Source organism: Fringilla coelebs (genome assembly GCF_963513975.1).
Source record: "Fringilla coelebs genome assembly, chromosome: 17".
Classification (NCBI taxonomy): Eukaryota; Metazoa; Chordata; class Aves; order Passeriformes; family Fringillidae; genus Fringilla; species Fringilla coelebs.
In genome coordinates, this window is record NC_140043.1 from 12,002,616 (window position 1) to 12,022,519 (window position 19,904).

At 48.9% G+C, this 19,904-nt stretch overlaps 1 protein-coding gene across 4 annotated transcripts in view; it reads left to right on the forward strand.

Annotated features, from left to right (window-relative positions):
* Positions 1–19,801, forward strand: part of HECTD4 (HECT domain E3 ubiquitin protein ligase 4) — a 65,124-nt gene extending 45,323 nt beyond the window's left edge. For 3 of the 4 annotated variants that reach the window (XM_084217404.1, XM_084217407.1, XM_084217406.1), the window contains exons 52-76: positions 169–295; positions 920–1,057; positions 1,169–1,305; positions 1,457–1,617; positions 1,793–1,974; positions 2,339–2,544; positions 2,850–2,980; positions 3,145–3,350; positions 4,156–4,335; positions 4,619–5,925; positions 7,344–7,551; positions 8,168–8,391; positions 8,473–8,624; positions 9,026–9,132; positions 9,933–10,056; positions 10,777–10,967; positions 11,384–11,530; positions 12,490–12,609; positions 12,722–12,877; positions 13,640–13,743; positions 14,580–14,801; positions 15,151–15,317; positions 15,736–15,931; positions 16,226–16,448; positions 16,937–19,801. In XM_084217404.1, coding sequence (XP_084073530.1) covers positions 169–295; positions 920–1,057; positions 1,169–1,305; positions 1,457–1,617; positions 1,793–1,974; positions 2,339–2,544; positions 2,850–2,980; positions 3,145–3,350; positions 4,156–4,335; positions 4,619–5,925; positions 7,344–7,551; positions 8,168–8,391; positions 8,473–8,624; positions 9,026–9,132; positions 9,933–10,056; positions 10,777–10,967; positions 11,384–11,530; positions 12,490–12,609; positions 12,722–12,877; positions 13,640–13,743; positions 14,580–14,801; positions 15,151–15,317; positions 15,736–15,931; positions 16,226–16,448; positions 16,937–17,073 — 5,253 coding nt within the window. In that variant the 3' untranslated portion in view covers positions 17,074–19,801. The remainder of the gene's footprint in view (positions 1–168; positions 296–919; positions 1,058–1,168; positions 1,306–1,456; positions 1,618–1,792; positions 1,975–2,338; positions 2,545–2,849; positions 2,981–3,144; positions 3,351–4,155; positions 4,336–4,618; positions 5,926–7,343; positions 7,552–8,167; positions 8,392–8,472; positions 8,625–9,025; positions 9,133–9,932; positions 10,057–10,776; positions 10,968–11,383; positions 11,531–12,489; positions 12,610–12,721; positions 12,878–13,639; positions 13,744–14,579; positions 14,802–15,150; positions 15,318–15,735; positions 15,932–16,225; positions 16,449–16,936) is intronic. The other variant, XM_084217405.1, reaches the window with a different exon arrangement.
* Positions 19,802–19,904: the final 103 nt, after the last annotated feature.

A 19,904-nucleotide genomic window follows, 5' to 3' on the forward strand; every position in this document is an offset into this window, starting at 1 on the left:
GAGGAATGCGGCAAATTCTTCCTCCTCTAACTTATAGCCCAAAATCAGATCTTGTCATTTAAATTTTGAAATTTGACCACGCAAGAGTTCTTCCTGCTTCCCTTATAAAAATATAACTGCTGATAACTTATCACTTCTTGGTGTTCTAAAACATTTTTGTCTTTGTAGGAGGATCACTATGCCCTCTTGGTCAAAGCCTGGGAAACCAAAGTTTTCCCTACAATTAGACGAAGATTCCGTAATGAGGCTGAGAGGAAGTCTGGGCTGGACCAGATTAAAGGAGCTTTACAGTTAGGTATGTATTTATTTCCATGCATGTTGTTTTCTGTGATGTGCAGGCAGTCTGAGAGAGTATCTGTGTTTCTTTCATATTTTACTGTATTCAGGGCTGGAAAACTTTAAAAAAAATCACTTGCTGTTTCCTTCCAATGCCTTAAAATTTGGTTCATGCTCATGCTTTTTCTTTAACCCTTTTACTGTGTTTGACTATTTAAATAGAGAAAAGGGTTTTCAGAAATAGTGACAGAATTTGTTGTGATGTGGATACAGAAACATTCTGGAATAATAGCTTGGGAAGAAACTATGTCTGTGCATTTTCTTGCACAGATAGTCTGTGACTATCAAGGCAAAACTTTTTAGGTTTAAGTAATAATAAGGGGAGGTTTGGGAGTTTTGTGGAATTCAGCTCTGGCAGGACAATGTGTTTGTGGGAAAGTAACATTAAGACCATGGTAGGATTTCTGAGCCCCCATGAGAAGCTCAGAAAAATCTTCCTCAGGAAAATTCCCAATTTCCATCCTTCAGCCTGACTGAGAGTATTTAAGTAATTGGAAAACTCACCTGCTTGGGATATTAGTGAGAATAAGAACTTATTTCAAGTGGCTGAGGGAAATAACTTGCATTCCCTCCTGTCTTTCAGGAATGGTTGATATAGCAAGGCAAACTGTAGAATTCCTGTATGAGGAAAATGGAGGCATCCCAAGGGATCTCTACCTTCCCACCATCGAGGATATCAAAGATGAAGCAAACAAATTCACAATTGATAAAGTACGGAAAGGTAAGAGCAGCACAGCAGATCCTGAGGGGTAAAGAAAAAAGCTCAGAGGTTTTTGAGATCTAATTGTCACCTGAGGAAAACACCTTCAAAGTGGTGTCCCCTTTCTGCCAGGTCTCACCGTGGTGACTCGCTCTCCTGACAGCAACAACGTCACCAGCAGTGCTGTAGGAACAGCTCTGCCCAAATTTGCCATTCGGGGCATGCTGAAGACATTTGGTCTTCATGGGGTTGTCCTGGATGTGGACTCGGTGAGTAAAGACACTCTGGGAGGAGTTTTAATGATCAACATCACACAGCTGGGAGCAAAAACTGCTGAGGATGCTGGATTGGGGCTCTCTGGGAAGGAAAAATGTGGTTATAATTATTGTGTTACTGACAGTGCTGGCTTTGGTGTTGCAGGTGAATGAACTGGTCCAAGTGGAGACTTACCTGCGGAGTGAGGGGGTCCTGGTGAGGTACTGGTATCCCATTGACATGTTGGAAAGGCCACCTGCAGGGTACAGGAGGACTGCAACCAATGGATTGGTCACCCTGGATAACACCAACATCCAAATTCACAGGTGAAAAACACACCTAATTACAATTATTACCTGAATTTGAATTAGCTGAAGAGCATTTCCTGTAGTACAGTTACCTGCTACAGCTTTGTTCTAAGCAGTACAAACTTCTGAATCTTATTGTCATGGTTGGATTTAATGTTAAGGAATTAATAGAATTAATGTTTGTGTTCCCTAGGGAGCTGTTGAGGAGTGAAGCTGCCCTGGCCAAGCTCTACTGTCGCATGGCTCTGCTCAATATTTTTGCTCCCAAATCTCCCCACATGTTCACCCGGCTGTTCCACATTCCTGCCATCCGGGACATCACCCTGGAGCACCTGCAGCTGCTCTCCAACCAGCTTCTTGCACCACCTCTTCCTGGTAAACACTTGGTTTTGTCAGAGCTCTCTTTGGTACAGCATTTTTCTGGTAACAAAAAAATTAATGGATTTGGTATTTCTTTATTAGCTGGTTAATAAAGATGATATTAAGAATGAGCTGGGGTGATCCCACAGCTCTGTGTGTGCCCTCACCAGAGGCTGGGCTGAGGCTGATGAGGGGCCCAGCTGGCATGGAGAGGCCACCCCAGCCACAGGGCTGGGCTGGGGTGGGTCCTTTCTCCTGACTTTAGGCACTTGAAAACAGAGGTTTAGAATCTTTCAGGTGTTTTATGGCTCTTGTTTCCCAGGCTACTTAAACATTTGGAGTGATCTTGAGATTTGTGCCCTTTTCCTTGTTATTCCAGATGGAACCATCAGCTCAAGCTCCATTCTCCTGGCCCAGTCCCTGCAGCACTGCATCCATTCCCAGACCTGTGCTGCCACAGACCTCTTCTACCAGGGCAATTCCCAGGCCATCAGGGAGTGGCTCACTGTGGCCATCACTCGGACACTGCATCAGGGAGAAGAGAGTCTGTTGGACCTCACCAAACAGATCTGCTCCTTTCTGCAGGTATGATGCTCACTCTTGGGTTCCCTTCTCAGGAGCCCTTGTTCTCTGGGTGGTTGTAATTTCCATGATGCTGTCCCTCACAGGGAATTGTTTCTCTGCATGGGTTCTGTTATCCTGCTTCTAGTGGGCACACTGAAAACAGAAGCGGTGGCAATGCTCTGGATTGAATTAAAATGAAGTGGCCTCCCACTGTGTCATAATTTGCAGTTAATTAAATGCACTGGTATAGAGCACTCTATAAATAAAGAAAAGGGAGGAGGTTTGCTGCTGTCTTGGATCTCTCATGATGAATTGTCCTGTTACAGGCGGCACCAGAACAATTTCCTGCTGAAGAATTCCCAATTTCTGAATCCAAGGTCAACATGGATGTGAATTTTCCTGGGGCTGCCTTTGTGATTGTGTCCTGCAAGGAAAGTCAGTCTGGGTTCCGAAAAGAGTGAGTCATGGAGGGGGGCAAAGCTGGGTCTGAGCCTGGCAACCCTGGGGATGGAGTTATTTATTTTGTTTCAGTTTTCTCTTCTCCCAGACTTGCTCTGAGCGGTGGCTGGGATATTTTCCATCTGGTTTGAGCCTGACCAAGCTGTGCTGCTGTTTCCCCAGCTCGTCCCTGTACAAGGCCCCCTGGGCTCGGGTGCTGGTCTACGGGCTGGGGCACAAGGTGAAGAGGAACGGGCAGCTGAACCTGATCGAGGCCGTGTGCTACCCCCGCGACGCCTCCCCCACCAACACCGGCCTCACGCCGCCCCCCACCACCAACCAGTACCCAGCTGTCATCACCCCCACTGACAGGGTGCACATCAAACTGGGTGAGCACACAGGGAACAGCCTTCACTGTGCTCTCAAGGCTGAGAGCAGTTTCATGATGGTTTCTGCAGCACCTTCCTGTGTGGTCACCAGTCCTAGCGGCAGACAGGACACGATTTTTGTACAAGGAACCAAAAAAGCCTGGTTTTGTAACCATTGGCAACCATGTGATTCTGATTTTTATACTCCAGAAGTTTACCCAGTGGTGTATTTGAAATATTTTATTCAAAATACTAATTTCTGCAGTGTTGGTGTTTGAGGAGCTGTTGCAGGTGGAGAATAATTTTTTTATTGCTTTTTTAGGTGTTTATAAGACCCTCTTATCCACAGAGTAATACAGTGTAGCCATACATAGGTCACTCCAGCAAGAAGAATCATTAATATTCTTTTTACTCTTGCCCAGGGGGAGAGACAGAGGGATTTAGAGCAGTGAAGGTGACTGGATGCAGTGAGTTCTTAAAACTTCCCCTTGGAGATCCTAAAGTTCTTCTGCTGATGTTGTTTTCAGCACCCATCAGACAGAACTAAAGGATTTTGGGGGAAGTTCTTTTTGTATATTTAGATATGTTCAGACTCAGAATGTTTCTGTTTCTTTATGTGAATAAAATGTTCTCTGTACATTTATAATTCCAGATTATATTAATTTAGCAATATAGAGAAACATTCCTATTTGTGTATTACAAGGTGCTGCAGAGAAAATTCTCACTTAATAGAAGTTTAGCCTTGAAAAAAGTCCGAAATGTGACTGGTTTTACTTTATCAATGCTCAGAATCATGATAAGAGTTTTCTTGGACCTTTTTGTTTAGGAGTATCTCCTCCTCCTGGAGCTGTACTGGTGTTGCATTCCCTTCCCCTGGAATTCCCCCTGGCAATGGCATTCACAGAACAGCTCTTAACCTGGAAATTGGAAGATGGGGATGGAAAATCTGAAGATGAACTGGATACTATTCCTGCCTCAGTTCTCTTGCAAGTAGTGGAATTTTTAGGTGAGAATGGAATATTTCCTTAGTAATGAGCATTGATAATGTGCTGGCTTGGGTGAAGAGTTCAGGAAACAAAAACTGCAGTTGAAATTTTCTGAGCTCTTCCATTATAATGAAATTTTCTTCAATTTCTGGAAATTTTCTGTCGATTTGCAGTTCTTGGAATGACCTTCCTGCCGTATTGCTGCCGTGACGTTGAAATTCACTTTTCTGGTGCTTTTTCAAATGTTACTTTCTGCTAAGAGTGAAACACTGCTGACTGCCATGCCTTGCCTTCTTCCCTCAGGAAACTTCCTCTGGACAACTGACATGGCAGCGTGTGTGAAGGAATTGATCTTTCACCTCCTGGCCGAGCTGCTTCGCAAAATCCACAATCTGGAGCAGAAGAAGAATCCAGCAGGATTGTCCTCATCCATTGCCCTGCAGCTCAACCCCTGCCTGGCCATGCTCATGGCCCTGCAGTCAGAGCTGCACAAGCTCTACGATGAGGAAACCCAGAACTGGGTGTCTGGCAATGCCTGTGGTGGCTCTGGGGTTGGAGTGGCCGACCAGGGGAGATTCTCCACGTACTTCCATGCCCTGATGGAAGTGTGCCTGGCTGTGGCAGAAGTCACCTTGCCCATCAACATGAGCGTGACAGCCAATGTCATCTCATCCACCAGTGCCCCAAATCTTAGTGACTCCTCCTCCTCGTCCTCATCTTCACCAGGGCAGACACCACAGAGCCCAAGCTTGCTGTCCAAGAGGAAAAAAGTCAAAATGAAGCGGGAAAAAACCTCATCTTCAGGGAAAAGAGCTTCATCCAGGGCAGCTGAGACGGACGCAGCGCTCCTCAGCATCGGGGGCAGCAAGCCTGAGGACATGCTGTGGTTCCACAGAGCTCTGACCCTGCTGATAATCCTCAGGCACCTGACAAAGAAGGACCCCCAGGGGCTGGGTGTGACCAACGATGCCGTGGCAGACGCCTGCCAGGCCCTGGTGGGCCCCACGGCCCACAGCCGCCTGCTCGTCATCTCGGGCATCCCCACGCACCTGGAGGAGGGCACCGTCAGGAACGCCATCAGGAAAGCCTGCAACGCCCACGGCGGGGTCTTCAAGGACGAGATCTACATCCCTTTGCAGGAGGAGGATCCCAAAAAAACCAAGGACAAAGCAGAAGGAGGAGAGTGCAGGACGGAGCTGGAAAAGCCGACGGTTTCCAGCAGCGCCGACAGTTTGGACATCAGCAGCTCCAGCAGCGTCACCCCCGCCATGAGCGTCAGCGCCTCGGCCTCCACCAGCCAGGCCTCCCTGTGCAGCTCCCAGGGCATCTCCCGCACCGTCAGCGACATCTCCGTGGATCAGTTCCAGGCAGGGCTGGAGCTGCCCATCCCACCCGGCCTGCTGGAGCAGCCCCACGTGGTGTCCAGCCAGGAGAGTTTGGATCTTTCCCACTGCAGCACCGGGAGCCTGGGCAGCCTGGGCAGCCTCGGGGAGCCCCTGGACAACGTGGAGACGGCGTCGGTGTCGGACGTGGGCTCCATGTACACGGTGACGTCTCTGGACAATCAGCCGCTGCTGGCACGGCCCATCAAGGGCTTCGCTGTGGTGGAGGTAACAGAGAGGGGCCTCTGGGGCCAGGGGTTTTGGGAGAATGGGATCTCACTCTAGGAACTGGCCTTTTCTCTGCTGAATGTTTGTCTAAGAGCATGGGAGACTGGGAGATCTCAGCTTGGACAGGATGGCCGAGGAGTGCAGAATTCCCTTCCCCACATTGACAGTCTTGGGAACAATCCCTGTCTCAAGTGGAGAACAGGTGAAAGTAGGGAAAAACTCCTGTGTGTTCCAGCTTGTAGAGCTCGTTTTCACAGAGTGCTGCTGAAGCCAAGGCCATAAATGAACTCTTAAGGGATTCAATTCCTGGAGGATTGGTAGCTGTGGAGCACAGTAGCCAGTGCAGCTTCCAGCTGAGGAAATAGTTAAACTGCTTTGCAGAGTCTGGGAGAACATGTCAGGGGAAAGATCAATTCATTTCCCCTTTCATGTGCCTTTCTCTAAGATTTGTTCTGGCCATTGCTGAGATGAATTTAGAGATTGGGGCCCTTTTGGTTTGACCCACAAGGCAATTATTTAATGTTTAATCAGTACCTTTTCGCCTATTTTGAACCACCTATGGATTTCTCTATGAAGCTACTTTAGGAGAGATGATAAATTTTGTTGCTATCTGGTTCCAGATTGATTTTTAAAAGCATTGTGGGTGGTTGCCATCAGTGCTGGGTCACTCCAGGTGTTCAGCTCTGCACAAGAACCTTCCTCTCTGCTGTTTCCACAGATTGCCTGCTGCAGATTTATCAGGAGCTTCCAAAAGCACAGCCATTCCTGATAGCCTGGGAATGGAGAGAGATGTTTTTGTATAGTCTGGGATTGTATCAGTTCCTCTTTTAGAAGAAAATCAGCTTATTCAGATGAAAACCCTGCAAGTTCCTATTCTTGAGCTGTTAATTGACGTGAAGACATCATTGAAGTAAAGCATTAAGTGTGGAGAGAGAGCTGCCAGAGTGTTCACATGGAAACTATTCCAAGTCTGGAGCTGCTCTGCTAGTGGTTATTCTGGGAATCAAAGGAAGTTGCTGTTCCCCTTCCCACTCTGTGTAGCTGAGGCTTCAGTGCCTGTGCTAATTGAGATTTTTCAGAGTGGAGAATTGAGGCAGGGACAGCAGAGTGACAGGTAGTGCCAGCTTACCTGGCTGACACCTTCAGCTCCTGCCCTGCTGTTCCCAAGGGCTGTCTCCAGCCTGGAAAATGGCTCAGAGCTGTGCCTGCTCATCCCAGCATGAGGATTTCAGTGCTCTCAGAAAGGATCTTCTCTAGGCTGAACCTGAATTTGAACATCAAATTATTGATGCAGAGAAGAGAAGCAGTAATGATTATCAGAATGGGGAGGGGGTGGAAGCTTAAACCCCAAATTCCTATGAATGGAAATGAATTTGTTTTCTCAGAATTGTTATGAACTAATTTCATTATTTGTACAGATAAGGTCAAGAGCTAAAATAGAGAAAATCCGAGCCAGCCTCTTCAACAGCAGTGACCTCATTGGCTTGTCCAGCCTGGATGGGGAGGATGAGCTCATGGAGATGTCAACTGAAGAGATTTTAACTGTTTCCACTGTAAATCAGAGTTTGTTTGACACCCAGGGGAGCCCTGCACTAGAAGATTATTTCAATGATAAGTCAATAAAAGGTAGGTGGTTTGATATTGCCAAATCCCTCCTGTGTTCAGCATTTTGGGGGATGAACAGGGCTCAGACTCTCCTTGGTTCAGTATAAATCAGGGGTGACAACAAGCCAGGGACAAATTCCAAAGTCAGTTTTATCCCTCCAGGGGCTATTTGCAAGCTGAACATTGCTCATTTGTCCACCCAGCTAATCAAATAAATCATGAATAAACAAACACTCCTCGTCCACACAAAAAACTACTGATTAAATTCTTTAGGGACTTTTTTTGAGAAAATAGCCACTGAAATAACATTTCACTGCTTGTTCAGTTGATGGGTGTTGGTGTCTGCCTGCACAACATAATTTTTTTCCTGGCATGATAAATAAGCTGCTTTTTTCCTCCACTTTTTTCCTCCAATCCCTCAAGTAATAATTACAGGATGTGGCCAATTCTCTGTCTTTAATGGGGTGCAGAAGGAGCAGGTTTTTCACTGAAAAAGTGATTTTTTCTTCCCTTGCAAAAGTGATTTTCCATGTCAAAGCAGAATATTTTATCTGAATGCAAAATCTATTTTCATATTTCAAATTCTAACCAGTTCTAATGGTATTTTGTACCAAATTGTTGGTTTTCTTTTAATTAGGTGAAAAACTGGTCCCAGGTGCTCGGGAAGTTCTCACAGAGATCTTTAAAAGCTGTGTCCATTCAGAACAAATGCTGAGCCTGACCCCAGCCAAGCCCATCAAGGTGGCTGACATTTACCTCAGCAAGGAGCAGATCAATTCCCAAACCCCTGGGAACCTCCTCCACGTCTTCTTCACCAACGTCCGCCCTCCCAAGAAGGTGCTGGAGGACCAGCTCACCCAGGTAGGGCTTTGCCAGCTCCTCTCAGCCTCTTTTGGTGTCACTTGAAAGCACTGGGTGACGATTTGCTTTTTGTCTTGGAAGATTTTAAGGAAATATGGAGTTCCCAAGCCCAAATTTGACAAGAGCAAGTACAACAAGGCAGGCAAGGAGCAGCACCCGGTGAAGGTGGTGAGCACCAAGCGCCCGGTCACCAAACCCCCCACCAAGGAGAAGTCCATGCTCAACAGTGTCAGGTGGGTGTCCTCAGCCCTGTGGCACTTGGGGAATATTGGATTTCACTGTAGGAATCCAGGTTTTTATCCCCCATCCCTCTGTGCTTCTGTATTGTAACAGGGAAACACGTGGTGTTAATGTCAGAGGATCTCAGATTTCTGGAAGTTATTTGGCAAAGTGTTTCTTTTTCCAGAGATTGGGGTGGACTTGGTGGGATCTATTTATAGAACATTGGAATTGTGTTCATCAGTGTTCTATCCCAGTGCACTTGTTCCAAAACATAGATAAGGTTGGGCAGGGTTTGTAGTAATCCATGGCAGGAGTGGGACTGGATGGGCTTTAGGATCCTTCCTAACAATTCTGGGATTCTGTGAACAAATGAAAGAAAACTCTTGATCCTAACACCCACTTTGTCCCTCAGCCGAACAGCCTTAAGTGAGAAGAAGCCCACTGTAAAGCCCAAATCTCCTGAGAAGAGCAAACCTGAGGAGAAGGACCCTGAGAAGTCTCCCACAAAGAAACAGGAAGGTGGGGAGCTGCAGAGAATTTCTTACTGTTTGATCCTAGAAAAATATTTTTATTGACATGTTTATATGACTTCACGATAGGTCTGGTTTGTCTTTTATTTCTAACAAGTCTAACTACATTTTTTAAAAATAGTGATTTTAAATGCTGCTTTTATTTGTATGTCTGTGAATCTGGGCCCATCAGTGTGAGAGCAAACAGTTCTTGCAGCAATGTGTAGGGCATAAATATGTCAATAAACCAGACAGAAAACTTCCTAAGGGGTAATTCCAAGGCTTTGGTGTAGTGAGGGTTTGGGATATTATGGGCTTGAACCAGGTGGATTTAATATTCAAACTGAGTTTATATTCCAACTGAGAAGCACAGTTAAAATTCTTCAATTGCAAGTGGGAAATTGGATTAAAAAGATGATTGGGAAACCTCATAACTTCTGGAGGACACAGCACAGCCATTGGGGTTGTGCTCAGAACTTCAGTCTGGTGGAAGAGTGAGCAGACAGGAGTTTGGACTCCTCTCTTCCTGGCAGGAAGTGCTGGGTTAGCTCAGAAAAGGGGAATTTCAGCATCCAGCCAAGTAGGGTTAGAGGGAGGTGGTCCAGAGGAGCACTGGGGGATTTGAGCCCCTTAGGGGAGCGAGAAGGTGCCACTGACTGAGGTGGGCCTGACCAACGTGTGATAGATGGGAAAGGGTCCATGGTGGCATGGGACAGCAGGAGAAAGCTGGCAGCAGCCACCTCCTGCTCCTGGTGGGTGAGAACTTCATGGCAAGTCATGAACTCTTTGCTGGTCCACGTTTGGTGGCAGTTCCTGAGGAGAAGTACCTGACCCTGGATGGATTTCACCGGTTCGTGGTGGATCGCTCCAAGCAGGACATCCGGAGCGTGTGGAGAGCCATCCTGTCCTGTGGCTACGACCTGCACTTTGAGAGGTACAGCTTGCAAACCTCTCTGAGGAGGGGATACTCACTGTGCTCACTTTAAAACACTTGATCCCAAGTGTTCCTAATCCAGGAAGCTTTAGCACTTCCATCCATGGCTGCAAGGCCTGTAGGGAAATCAGTTATGTCCTCAAAATACATTTTAGAAGTCGCATGCTGTCCAAATGCAGGTCCTGGTTTCTTGTGCACAGCATGGCTGACAAAATCAGATGCCACAGTGTCCTTTAGAGCTTCCAAGCTGTATAATAAATTACCTGAAGGGAACTGTAGCTCCATGTCTGCCTCTGGTTTCCTTCCCCAACCAGTGCACTGGGTCATTGTCAGGGTTGTTACTGGGTCAGAACTGCTTTAGAAGAGGGAACTGTTAAACTTCTTCTTAATATTGTAGAGGAACAAAGTCCCTTAAATGAATTCTCCTTATCTGCCTGTGTCAGGCCATAGGCTAATAGCCCCTTATCATCTCCAGAGGAGATAGTGCACTAAGAGTGCTTAATAGGCAGTGCCTTTGTGCCTAATTATTTAATATCAGTGAGGAGAAGTGGCTGATGAAGCAGCTCTTGGCCTCACGCTGGGATTCTTGTCATGGAACAGCTCTGCTTAAGGAAAGGGGAGTGAAGAGCAGGGCACCAGCTTCTACTCCAGGTGTAATCCTACTCCAGGTGTAGTTGTCCAGCATCCTGTGGTGAGCAGCTCTGCCCTGTCCCTTGCCAGGTGTGCCTGCATCGACGCCCGACACGCGCAGAAGGCGTCGCGCAAGTGGAGCCTGGAGATGGACGTGGCGCTGGTGCAGTACATCAACCGCCTGTGCCGCCACCTGGCCATCACCCCCGCTCGCCTGCACCCCCACGAGGTGTACCTGGACCCAGCTGATGCAGCAGATCCCAGGATTTCCTGTCTCCTCAGTATGTAGGGGTGGTTGGCATAGAGGCTTTTTTCAGGGGAAGAGTTAGGAGCGCTCCTGGTGTTCCTTTGGAGGGTTGGAGGCTCAGTGGGATGAGGGGAGTGCTGAGTCTGGCTCTCCTCTCTCCTTGGGTGGAGCAGGAAGTACCTGGTGGATTCAGCAGGGGAAGGAAGGCAGGATTTCCACAGATTTTAGTCATCTAAATCCTGGTCTAAGCACTTTAGGAGGAAAATTAAGTGATAATGGGAGATTGTGGACTCACACCCAGAGACTGGAGATCCCGGAAGGAACATCAGGGATGCTGTTCCTGCATCCTCAGGGACTGCTTGGTGTGGCTCATGGACCAAACCTGCTGGGATTTGCAGGAGGTGGAGCAGGGATCTGTTCCTGTCCCTGACTGGGAGTTTCCCTATGCAGATGTCCCCGTGGAGAGCCTGAGGCTGCGCTTTGCCCTTCTGCAGTCCCTCAACACCACCCTGGAGACCTTCTTCCTGCCGCTGGTGGAGCTGCGCCAGAGCGAGATGTACGCGAACAGCATCGCTGCCTTACTGCAGGAGGCCAAAGGTCAGCAGGGCACTGGCCATGGGGCACTGGCCATGGGGCACTGACCATGGGGCACTGACCATGGGGCACTTCTCTCTTGGTTTGCTTTTAAACAAGAGGGAGATTATCCTTGTGACACCACAGCTGCAGAGGAAGTTGTTCCATCTGTCCTGTTGGGAGTATCCAGGAATCAAAACTTTGTTAGTTAACAAGCAGGTCAGGGGAAAGTATTCCAGGACTTTGCTGCTGTAGCATTACAAGAAAATAAAAGATCAAGAAAATAGTCATGTTGTAGCATTACAAGAAAATACTCAAAGTGCATCAGAGTATTTTTACAGCCTTCATTAGACACCAAAAAAACCCCAAGATTTGGGGAGTTACATTGCCCAGATTTGTTTTCTGAAGAAGAAGATATAGAATTCACCAGGGGTGTCAGTGTGTGAAAGAAGGTTTTTGTATTGGCCCAGCTGGAAAAAAACACTCCTGAACCAGTGTGGGGGAGTGAGGAGTGTTCAGAGATTTCTCTTCACAGGGATATGAGGTATTAAATATATTTTTGGGGCAGTGTCACAGCCCTATTTTTTATCATCATTTCTTGCCTGTAACTTTGCTGTCAAAACATCTCAGACTGCTGAAAACTATTTGGCAAGCTGTTCCTATTTACAGAGATTGTGGTGGAGTTGCTGGGGTCTAATTATAGAACATTGGAATTGTGTTCATCAGTATTTCATCCCAGTGCACTTATTCCAAAAAACCTGAGGAACAGATAGATGGGATTTGGAGAAACCTGGACTATGGAATGTATCCCTGGTGGAACTGGATGAGTGGAATCATGGAAACCATTCCATGACACTGTGAAATATTGCTTTAAAACATTTTTGATTAGCCATGTCTTATAAGTGGAAATTTTTATTCTACCATTTCCCACTGGAGAATTTCAGGGGTAGATTAACTCTGCTGAAATGTATTTGTTTCTTCAGGTTTAATCTTTTATGACACAAAAGTCACTGTCATGAACAGAGTGCTCAATGCCACTGTGCAGAGAACTGCTGACCACGCAGCCCCCGAAATCACCCTGGATCCCCTGGAAATCGTTGGAGGTACAGTCAGCACCGATCCTTTCCAACCCCATTTGCAGCAGCTCAGAGCTGCTTTCCCCCAGCTCAGCTGATTTGTGTGGCTGAAGGTTCATTTTCCCTTTGTGCTGGACAGGAGAGATCCGTTCCTCTGAGAATTCCTACTTCTGCCAGGCCGCCCGGCAGCTGGGCTGCGTCCCCTCGTCCCAGCTCTGCGTCAAACTGGCCAGCGGGGGCGACCCCACCTACGCCTTCAACATCCGCTTCACCGGGGAGGAGGTGCACGGCACCAGTGAGTGCAGGCCACGGGGACAGGGACAGGGAGTGGGGACAGGGCACCAGGGAGTGGGGACAGGGCCAGCCTGAGTGGCATCCCCCAGGGACAGCCCAGCTCTTCAGCACAACCTGCCTCGTGTGGACTTCAGGGAGCAGCATTCCCTTGTGGATGGAAAAGAATGGCATCCCCCTGGAATGTTTGCACCTCAGTGTTTGCACCAGATGGAGATTGGGTTTAACCACGGGCTGAGGGGATTCAGCTTTGCAGAGCTGTTCCATGGGGTATTGAGGCAGATCCCAAAGAGCAAAGGGATTCCTGCTCTCCAAATCCACATGGGCTGTGCTGGTCCTTGGTGGAGATCCATGGGGGAATATGTAGCCAGAGAGCCCAGAACACACTTCTGACACCAGCAGCTCCTGTCACCTGTCTGAGGTGTAAAGGAAGTGAGTGTACAGCCATCAGCTGAGCCAAGGCTCTGGGGGGCCTTCTCCCAAGGGGAATTCTTGTCTTCTGAAAGGCTGTGGTGGTGCTGACAGTGTTTATGTGGAGATAAATGTTGTGGCTGTGGCTCAGCAGCTGTGCTGATCCCTGGAGCATCACCTCCATTGTTGTAGTGCAGCCTCATCCATCTCCTCATCCAGCACCAAATCCCATTTGCAGGCCAGCTGGTAGAACAAATATTCCTGCTGTTCCTGGAGTGCTAGAAAGCAAAGCAGCAGTTAGGAATTCAGCAGGAACAAAGGAATGTTTTCATTGTTTTCCCTCTCTCTTTTCCAGGTGGCTCTTTCCGTCACTTCCTTTGGCAAGTGTGTAAAGAGCTCCAGAGCTCCTCCCTCTCCCTGCTCCTGCTGTGCCCCAGCTCTGCTGTCAATAAGAACAAGGTGTGAGATCCTAGTGCCAGAAATGTGGGATTTTTTCTCTTTTTGAATGTTGGGTTAGAACTGGAGTGGGACACGTTTGGTCAGGGGTGCAGAGAGAGGCCTCAGATCCATGAAACCAAGATCCCATTTCCTGGGAGAGAGTTGGGAGTTGGTGACCCGATGTTGCACCTCTTGTGTGCAGCAGGTACTTGGAAAAGAGGCCAAATGGAGCACAGTTAAAACTCCTGGGCAGCATTCAGAGTGAGTGAGTGTCTGTCCCAAACTGAACTTCCATGAACTTTTTATTCTGTGGCCTTACTCCAGGAATGTCACCAGGAAGGTCTGGCATGTTGTCAGGAGAATAAGATGCTCCATCCATGCTATTTAGTGTCTTATTTGGTGCAGTAGATGTTCTCTAGAAACAAGATAAAGCTGATGGTCCAATGAATTCTCAATAATTCCTTCCTGGGAATGTTCTTAGGGTAGGAAACAGCTTGGTTCCCTCAGCTAAAGACCAACTGTGTAGCAAACCCGGCTCTGCAAATCCAGGTTTAGAAACGTCCGACAACTGAAAGACTTGGATATCAAACTGATGTAACTAGTCCAGAAAATCCTGTGAGTGTTGATCAACAGCTTGACAAAGTGGGAACCAACCAAAATGGGGCTGATTGGATCAGGAAGTGATAAGGTGATACCAGTGTGTAAAATACAGGGACTCCTGCTGTGCTGGAGTGGATCCTTTGGTCTCCAAACTGAACCTTTCCGGACTGGAACAGGAAGGATACACTTGCACAGCCTGCTCACACCCAGCCCCTCAGGCTGTGGGCAGCTGCTCAGTGCTGCTGTTTTCTCCCCAGGGGAAATACATCCTGACCCCCAGCCCCATCACCTACGCCGAGGAGCAGCTGTTCCATTTCTTCGGGCAGCTCCTGGGCATCGCCATCCGAGCCGATGTTCCTCTGCCCCTGGACCTCCTGCCCTCCTTCTGGAAGACCCTGGTGGGAGAGCCCCTGGATCCTGATGTGGATCTGCAGGAAGCTGACATCCTCACCTACAACTATGTCAAAAAGTTTGAAAATGTAGGTCCCTTCTTCCCCTTCCCTCCTTTTCCTCAGGATTTCCCCACACCACAAATGTGCCTGCCCTCACTTGGTGGCTGCCAGGTGCTTTTTGTGGAAGCAGGGTTGGGAGATGGGTTGATTCCTCGATGGATGCAGGATTTTACATCCTGCTGCCTTGGAGAAGTTCCCCACGCTCCCCTGCTGCAGGGCACAGTGGAATTCCAGCTTCTGAAATATTTACTGGAATTGCTAAACCAGGCCAGAACCCCCAAAGCAGGATTTTGCTGTTGGAGTCCCTGTTGTGGGGACAGCTGTGACGAGGCACTGCCATGGAGGTGACCAGGTCCTTGTCCTTGTTCTGTGACAGATCAGTGACGAGACAGAGCTGGAAGCTCTGTGTGCCGAAATCGCCTCCCAGCACCTGGCCATGGAGAGCCCCGACTGCCCCAACAAACCCTGCTGCAAATTCACCTACCTGAGCCTCACTGGGGAGGAGGTGGAGCTGTGTCCCAGGGGCAGGCACATCCCTGTGGGGTAAGGAGCAGCCTTCCAGGCAGGATGTGGCACAGAACGTCTCTGGAATGGTTCTCCAAGCACAGCCTCTCCAGAGGTGCTTTTGTAACAAGTTGGAATGATCTGGGAAAGCTTTGCTTTGTGGGAAGTTGGCAGAATTTGGATCAGTGGTGCTGTTTGGCTCTGTAAGGGACAGAGGAGCAGGGCTGGTCCCAGCTGTGGGGGCTCCCAGTTGAGAGGGATGGAACAGGTGGGAGGAGAGGAGGAAGCGGAGGACAGCAGAGTTAACTGGGAAGATTCGGAGTGCAAAGTGTGTATTGCTAATTCTGGATTGTTCCAGGTCAGGATCTCTCCATAAAACCCTTCCATGTGTAACACAGGTGGGGCTCAAGGGCTCTCCCAGGTGTTCCTCTCTTACCCCAGGTCTCTGCTCCTGCAGGTGGGAGAACAAGGACGTGTACGCCGCCGCCATCCGGAGCCTGCGGATGCGGGAGCTGCAGACCCCGGAGTGCATGACAGCAGTGAGGGCAGGGCTGGGCTCCATCATCCCCCTGCAGCTCCTGACCACACTCACCCCCCTGGAGATGGAGCTGAGGACCTGTGGCCTTCCCTACATCAACCTGGAATTCCTCAAGGTGCTTTGGCCACTCTCCTGTGGGACACAGAGAGGGGGACCCTCCCATGGGAAGGTGGGAGGGGAGAATCTTCTGCTTCTGGTGCAGCCAGGACAGCCCTGGGAAGCTGCTTGGACACCCCTTGGTCCCCAGGGAAGTTTATTAAGATTTCACTGGATTCAGGGAATAATAGGGTGGGGCTTGTGGGGCAGAGAGGAGTAAGAGTTTGAACTTCCTTTATTTAAAAGTGTAGTGGGGAAAATTCCTGAAGGGAGAGGGGTGAGCAGCAGTGGACACGTGTCCCTGTCCCCTCAGGCACACACCATGTACCAGGTGGGACTGATGGAGACCGACCAGCACATCGAGTTCTTCTGGAGCGCCCTGGAGATGTTCACTCAGGAGGAGCTCTGCAAGTTCATCAAGTTTGCCTGTAACCAGGAGAGGATCCCCTTCACCTGCCCCTGCAAGGACGGCGGCCCCGACACCGCCCACGTTCCCCCCTACCCCATGAAAATCGCTCCCCCCGACGGCGCCGCAGGTACGGAGCGAGGGAAAGGAGCTGCTGCTGCTGCTCCCAGCTCTGTGCCAGCCTGCAGCCCCCCTTGCACTGGGCTTTAATGAACAAAGAGGGACAGGGGGTTATGAGGGTAAATCAGAAGAGAATTGGGGTTTAAATTATATAAAGCTAAAATTTCGCCTAAAACTGGAACTGCATCCAGTGGGGAGTTCCCTGCCCATGGTGGGAGGGGGGAACTGGATGAGCTTTAAGGTCCCTTCCAGCCCAAACTGTTCTGGGATTCCACAATTAAAACTTTGCCCTGTAGAGACGCAGAGACACTTTGCTATTTGTTCAAAATGCTTTAAAAATCATTAAATATTGGGAAAATACTGGCATGAGGCCTGATGGGAGAAGCACAGAAGCACTTACAATTCCACAGCCCCACAAGAGGCAGGGCTAGGATTTTGGCTAGCCTGAGGAAGGAGGTGTTGGGTTGGGCTGGGCTGTAACCCCTGTCTGTCGCGCAGGTTCCCCGGATTCCCGGTACATCCGCGTGGAGACGTGCATGTTCATGATCAAGCTGCCGCAGTACTCCTCGCTGGACATCATGCTGGAAAAGCTCCGCTACGCCATCCACTACCGCGAGGATCCGCTCAGCGGCTGAGCAGGAGCAGGGAATGCCTGGAGGTGACTCCGTGACTCTGCCCAGTGGAACCCCTTCAGTTCCCATCCAGCACCTCCCCTGGGATGAGCTGGGGGTTAATTTATTTCCCGAACCTTCGTTCCCATTACAGTAATTCCCGGAAGACTTCCATTTTGTATTCGTAGACTTTGTGGTGGACTGGTTCTTTTGCTGCCTTGTTTGTGGAATATTTGTAGGATAGTTTAGTAAAGACCGGTTTGTGTATAATTTAATTTGGGGAAAAAACCTTTCCACCTGTACATTTCTAATTTTGTAATCCACAATGGTCTGCCCCGTGCAAACACCACTGGCAGGGAGGGCATTCCGAGGCCGGGAGCCCTCGGAGGGGAAGGCTCATGGATCGCTCTCCCCCGAGAGGTTTTTGAGTACAAAAATGCCAGGTTTGGGTGTGGGGAGGGAATCACTGCACAGGCAGTAGAGCACAGGCAGGATTTGTGGCACTTGCTTGAGGTTTGAAGCAGAACTTTGCTGTCAAACTGCTTTTCCACCTTTCCACCACTTTCCTTGAAATTTTTCTAAACTCTGACCAAGCACATGGGGGCTGCCACAGGGAACTGGGGGGTTCAGCTCAACACTTTTGGGAAAATTTCCAATAGAACAGTGAAAGGGTTGTGATTCCGTTGGGTTCCTGCCCTAGATGTTCTTGAATGTCTGCTTTGCTTAGCAACAAAGTAATTTATTGTAATTAAAACATGAGCAGAACAAAACAGCTTCTCTCCAAAGGGTGTAAGATACCACAGTCCATCCCAAAAACCTGGGAATTTATCCCATTTCCCAACGAGCTCTCAGAACAACCAGGGGGTGCTCAAATACCTGGAACTCATTTTTGTACTCAAAAATCTTTGATCCAAGAGCAAATTATCCTAAAAACCTCTGACACCCGGCAGGAGGACGAAGCTCCTGTTCTGTGTGGAAAGCTGGGAGGCAGCTGCAGAGCAGGAGCAACTCCACATTTCACTGGTGTTCTGTGGAATGTTCTGGATGGTTCAGAGCAGCCCCTCCACAGGTGTCTCATCCCTCAGCAGGATTTCTGGGACACTGCAGCTCTGCTGATCCCTCGGATCCTGAGTTCTGAGGAAGAGACCATCCCGGAATCCGTCGGTGCTGTCCGTGAGCCGAGTGCCGGCGCGGAGCCGCCCGGGAGGCTCTGGCTGAGGTGACCGAACCTTCAGCTCGGTGTCCCCTGGCTCCAGAACAGCTCCTGGGAATCCCAGATGTATTTATTGTACATTATTGTGAATAGTGGGAACGCTGAGTGCGTGGGACGCGGGAGAGGCGGTGTGAGTTCGGGATGGGTGTCCTTGTTCTTCCGTGAGCGAGTGGGAATGGGAATGTGTGTGCAGCACTCGTAGGTAGTCGTTGGCATCCGGAGTCTCCCAACCCCGTGGTTAGGAAGCTGTTACCCTCCCAATGCCTATTGTCCAGGGAACAGATCCATGTAGGAAGAATATTTACTCTTGAATCTCGTCCATTTCCTGGTAGAAGCGTTTATGTAGCTCAGAAACCACTCGGAGCAAGCGGGAACACCTGGAGTTTACAAAGACCGAGGGAAAAGGAAGCCGAAGGGGCGGCTCGGAGCCGGTTTGTTCCAGACAGGAAAGGCGGGGAGCGCCGGCTGATCCCGAGGCAGAGCTGCGGCCCCGGGCTGGGCTCTCGCTGGGCTCCAACCCTGAAATCCCGAGGGGCCATCCCGGAGGGCTCCGTGTGCCAGCGGTTCCCGAGGCTCCAGTTCCAGCTGTGAGTAAGAAACTGCTGCTGCTGTGTGTGTGCTCCTTTGGGAAGCACATCCGAGTGGAGCACACCTGCACCCGGGCGTGTGCTGGAACGTTACTTGATCCGTATTTATTACAGTTAATTATTTATGATTACAAATAACGAACTTCTCGTTGCTGCCGTTTGCACCTGGGGGTGTAAATGAAGCTTCTTCTACAGGACAGATGTCACACCAATAACCAACTTCCATCGACTTTGGTTTGTTCTGGAGAACAGGATGAGCCCCACAAGAGGAATTGTGGGAGTTTTTTGGCTTTTTTTTTTTTTTTTTTAAATTCCATGCTCCTGGGAAGGAAGTGCTGCAGCACCTCAGCTGTGGCTCAAATGGCCTTTTAATTAAAGCTTTTCTAATCATCCTTAATTCCTCGTGCTTTAAATGAACTTGACATTGTCTGTACTAGGCTTGTTTGTCGAAGCAAAGATTGGTTTGTGATGATTATTATTATTTTTTTTAATATATATTCATTCAGAATGTAAAATTATACTAAACAATGGAAAAACTCTGGAGCTGGGTATTAGTTCTAGCTTGGTGTGTGTCCATCTCGGTTCCATACACGGCATTAACCTGTAAGTGCTCTTGGCCATCGAGTGTACACCTGCATAAAGGAGATTCTTAACATCCCTGGAGGTGTTTGTGTCCTTCTTTGGGGCTGCAGGGAATGGGATCTGCTGCTGGAGCTGCCTGAGGCAGAGGAGGAGAAGGGGGAGAAAGGGAGATGCAGCTTCTCTGCTGGAATCCCACTTCTCTGTGTGTACTTGGAACAAAATGTCAGGATTTTGTACCAAAGGGAAGCCCAGCCACTGCTGAGGTTGCTCCTCTGGGCTGTTCCTTGTGCCTCAGACACAGCACAGGCTCTGCCACCTCAGTCATTAATTATTTGTCATACTTATTGATTCCTGACCCACAGCATCCCATTATCCATCCCATACCTCAGCTCCCATTCCCTGATCTTCTCACAGCTCTTCGCCCCAGGAATGGGAAGAACAGAGGTTTGATGTCCCCCTGTTTTTAAATACTT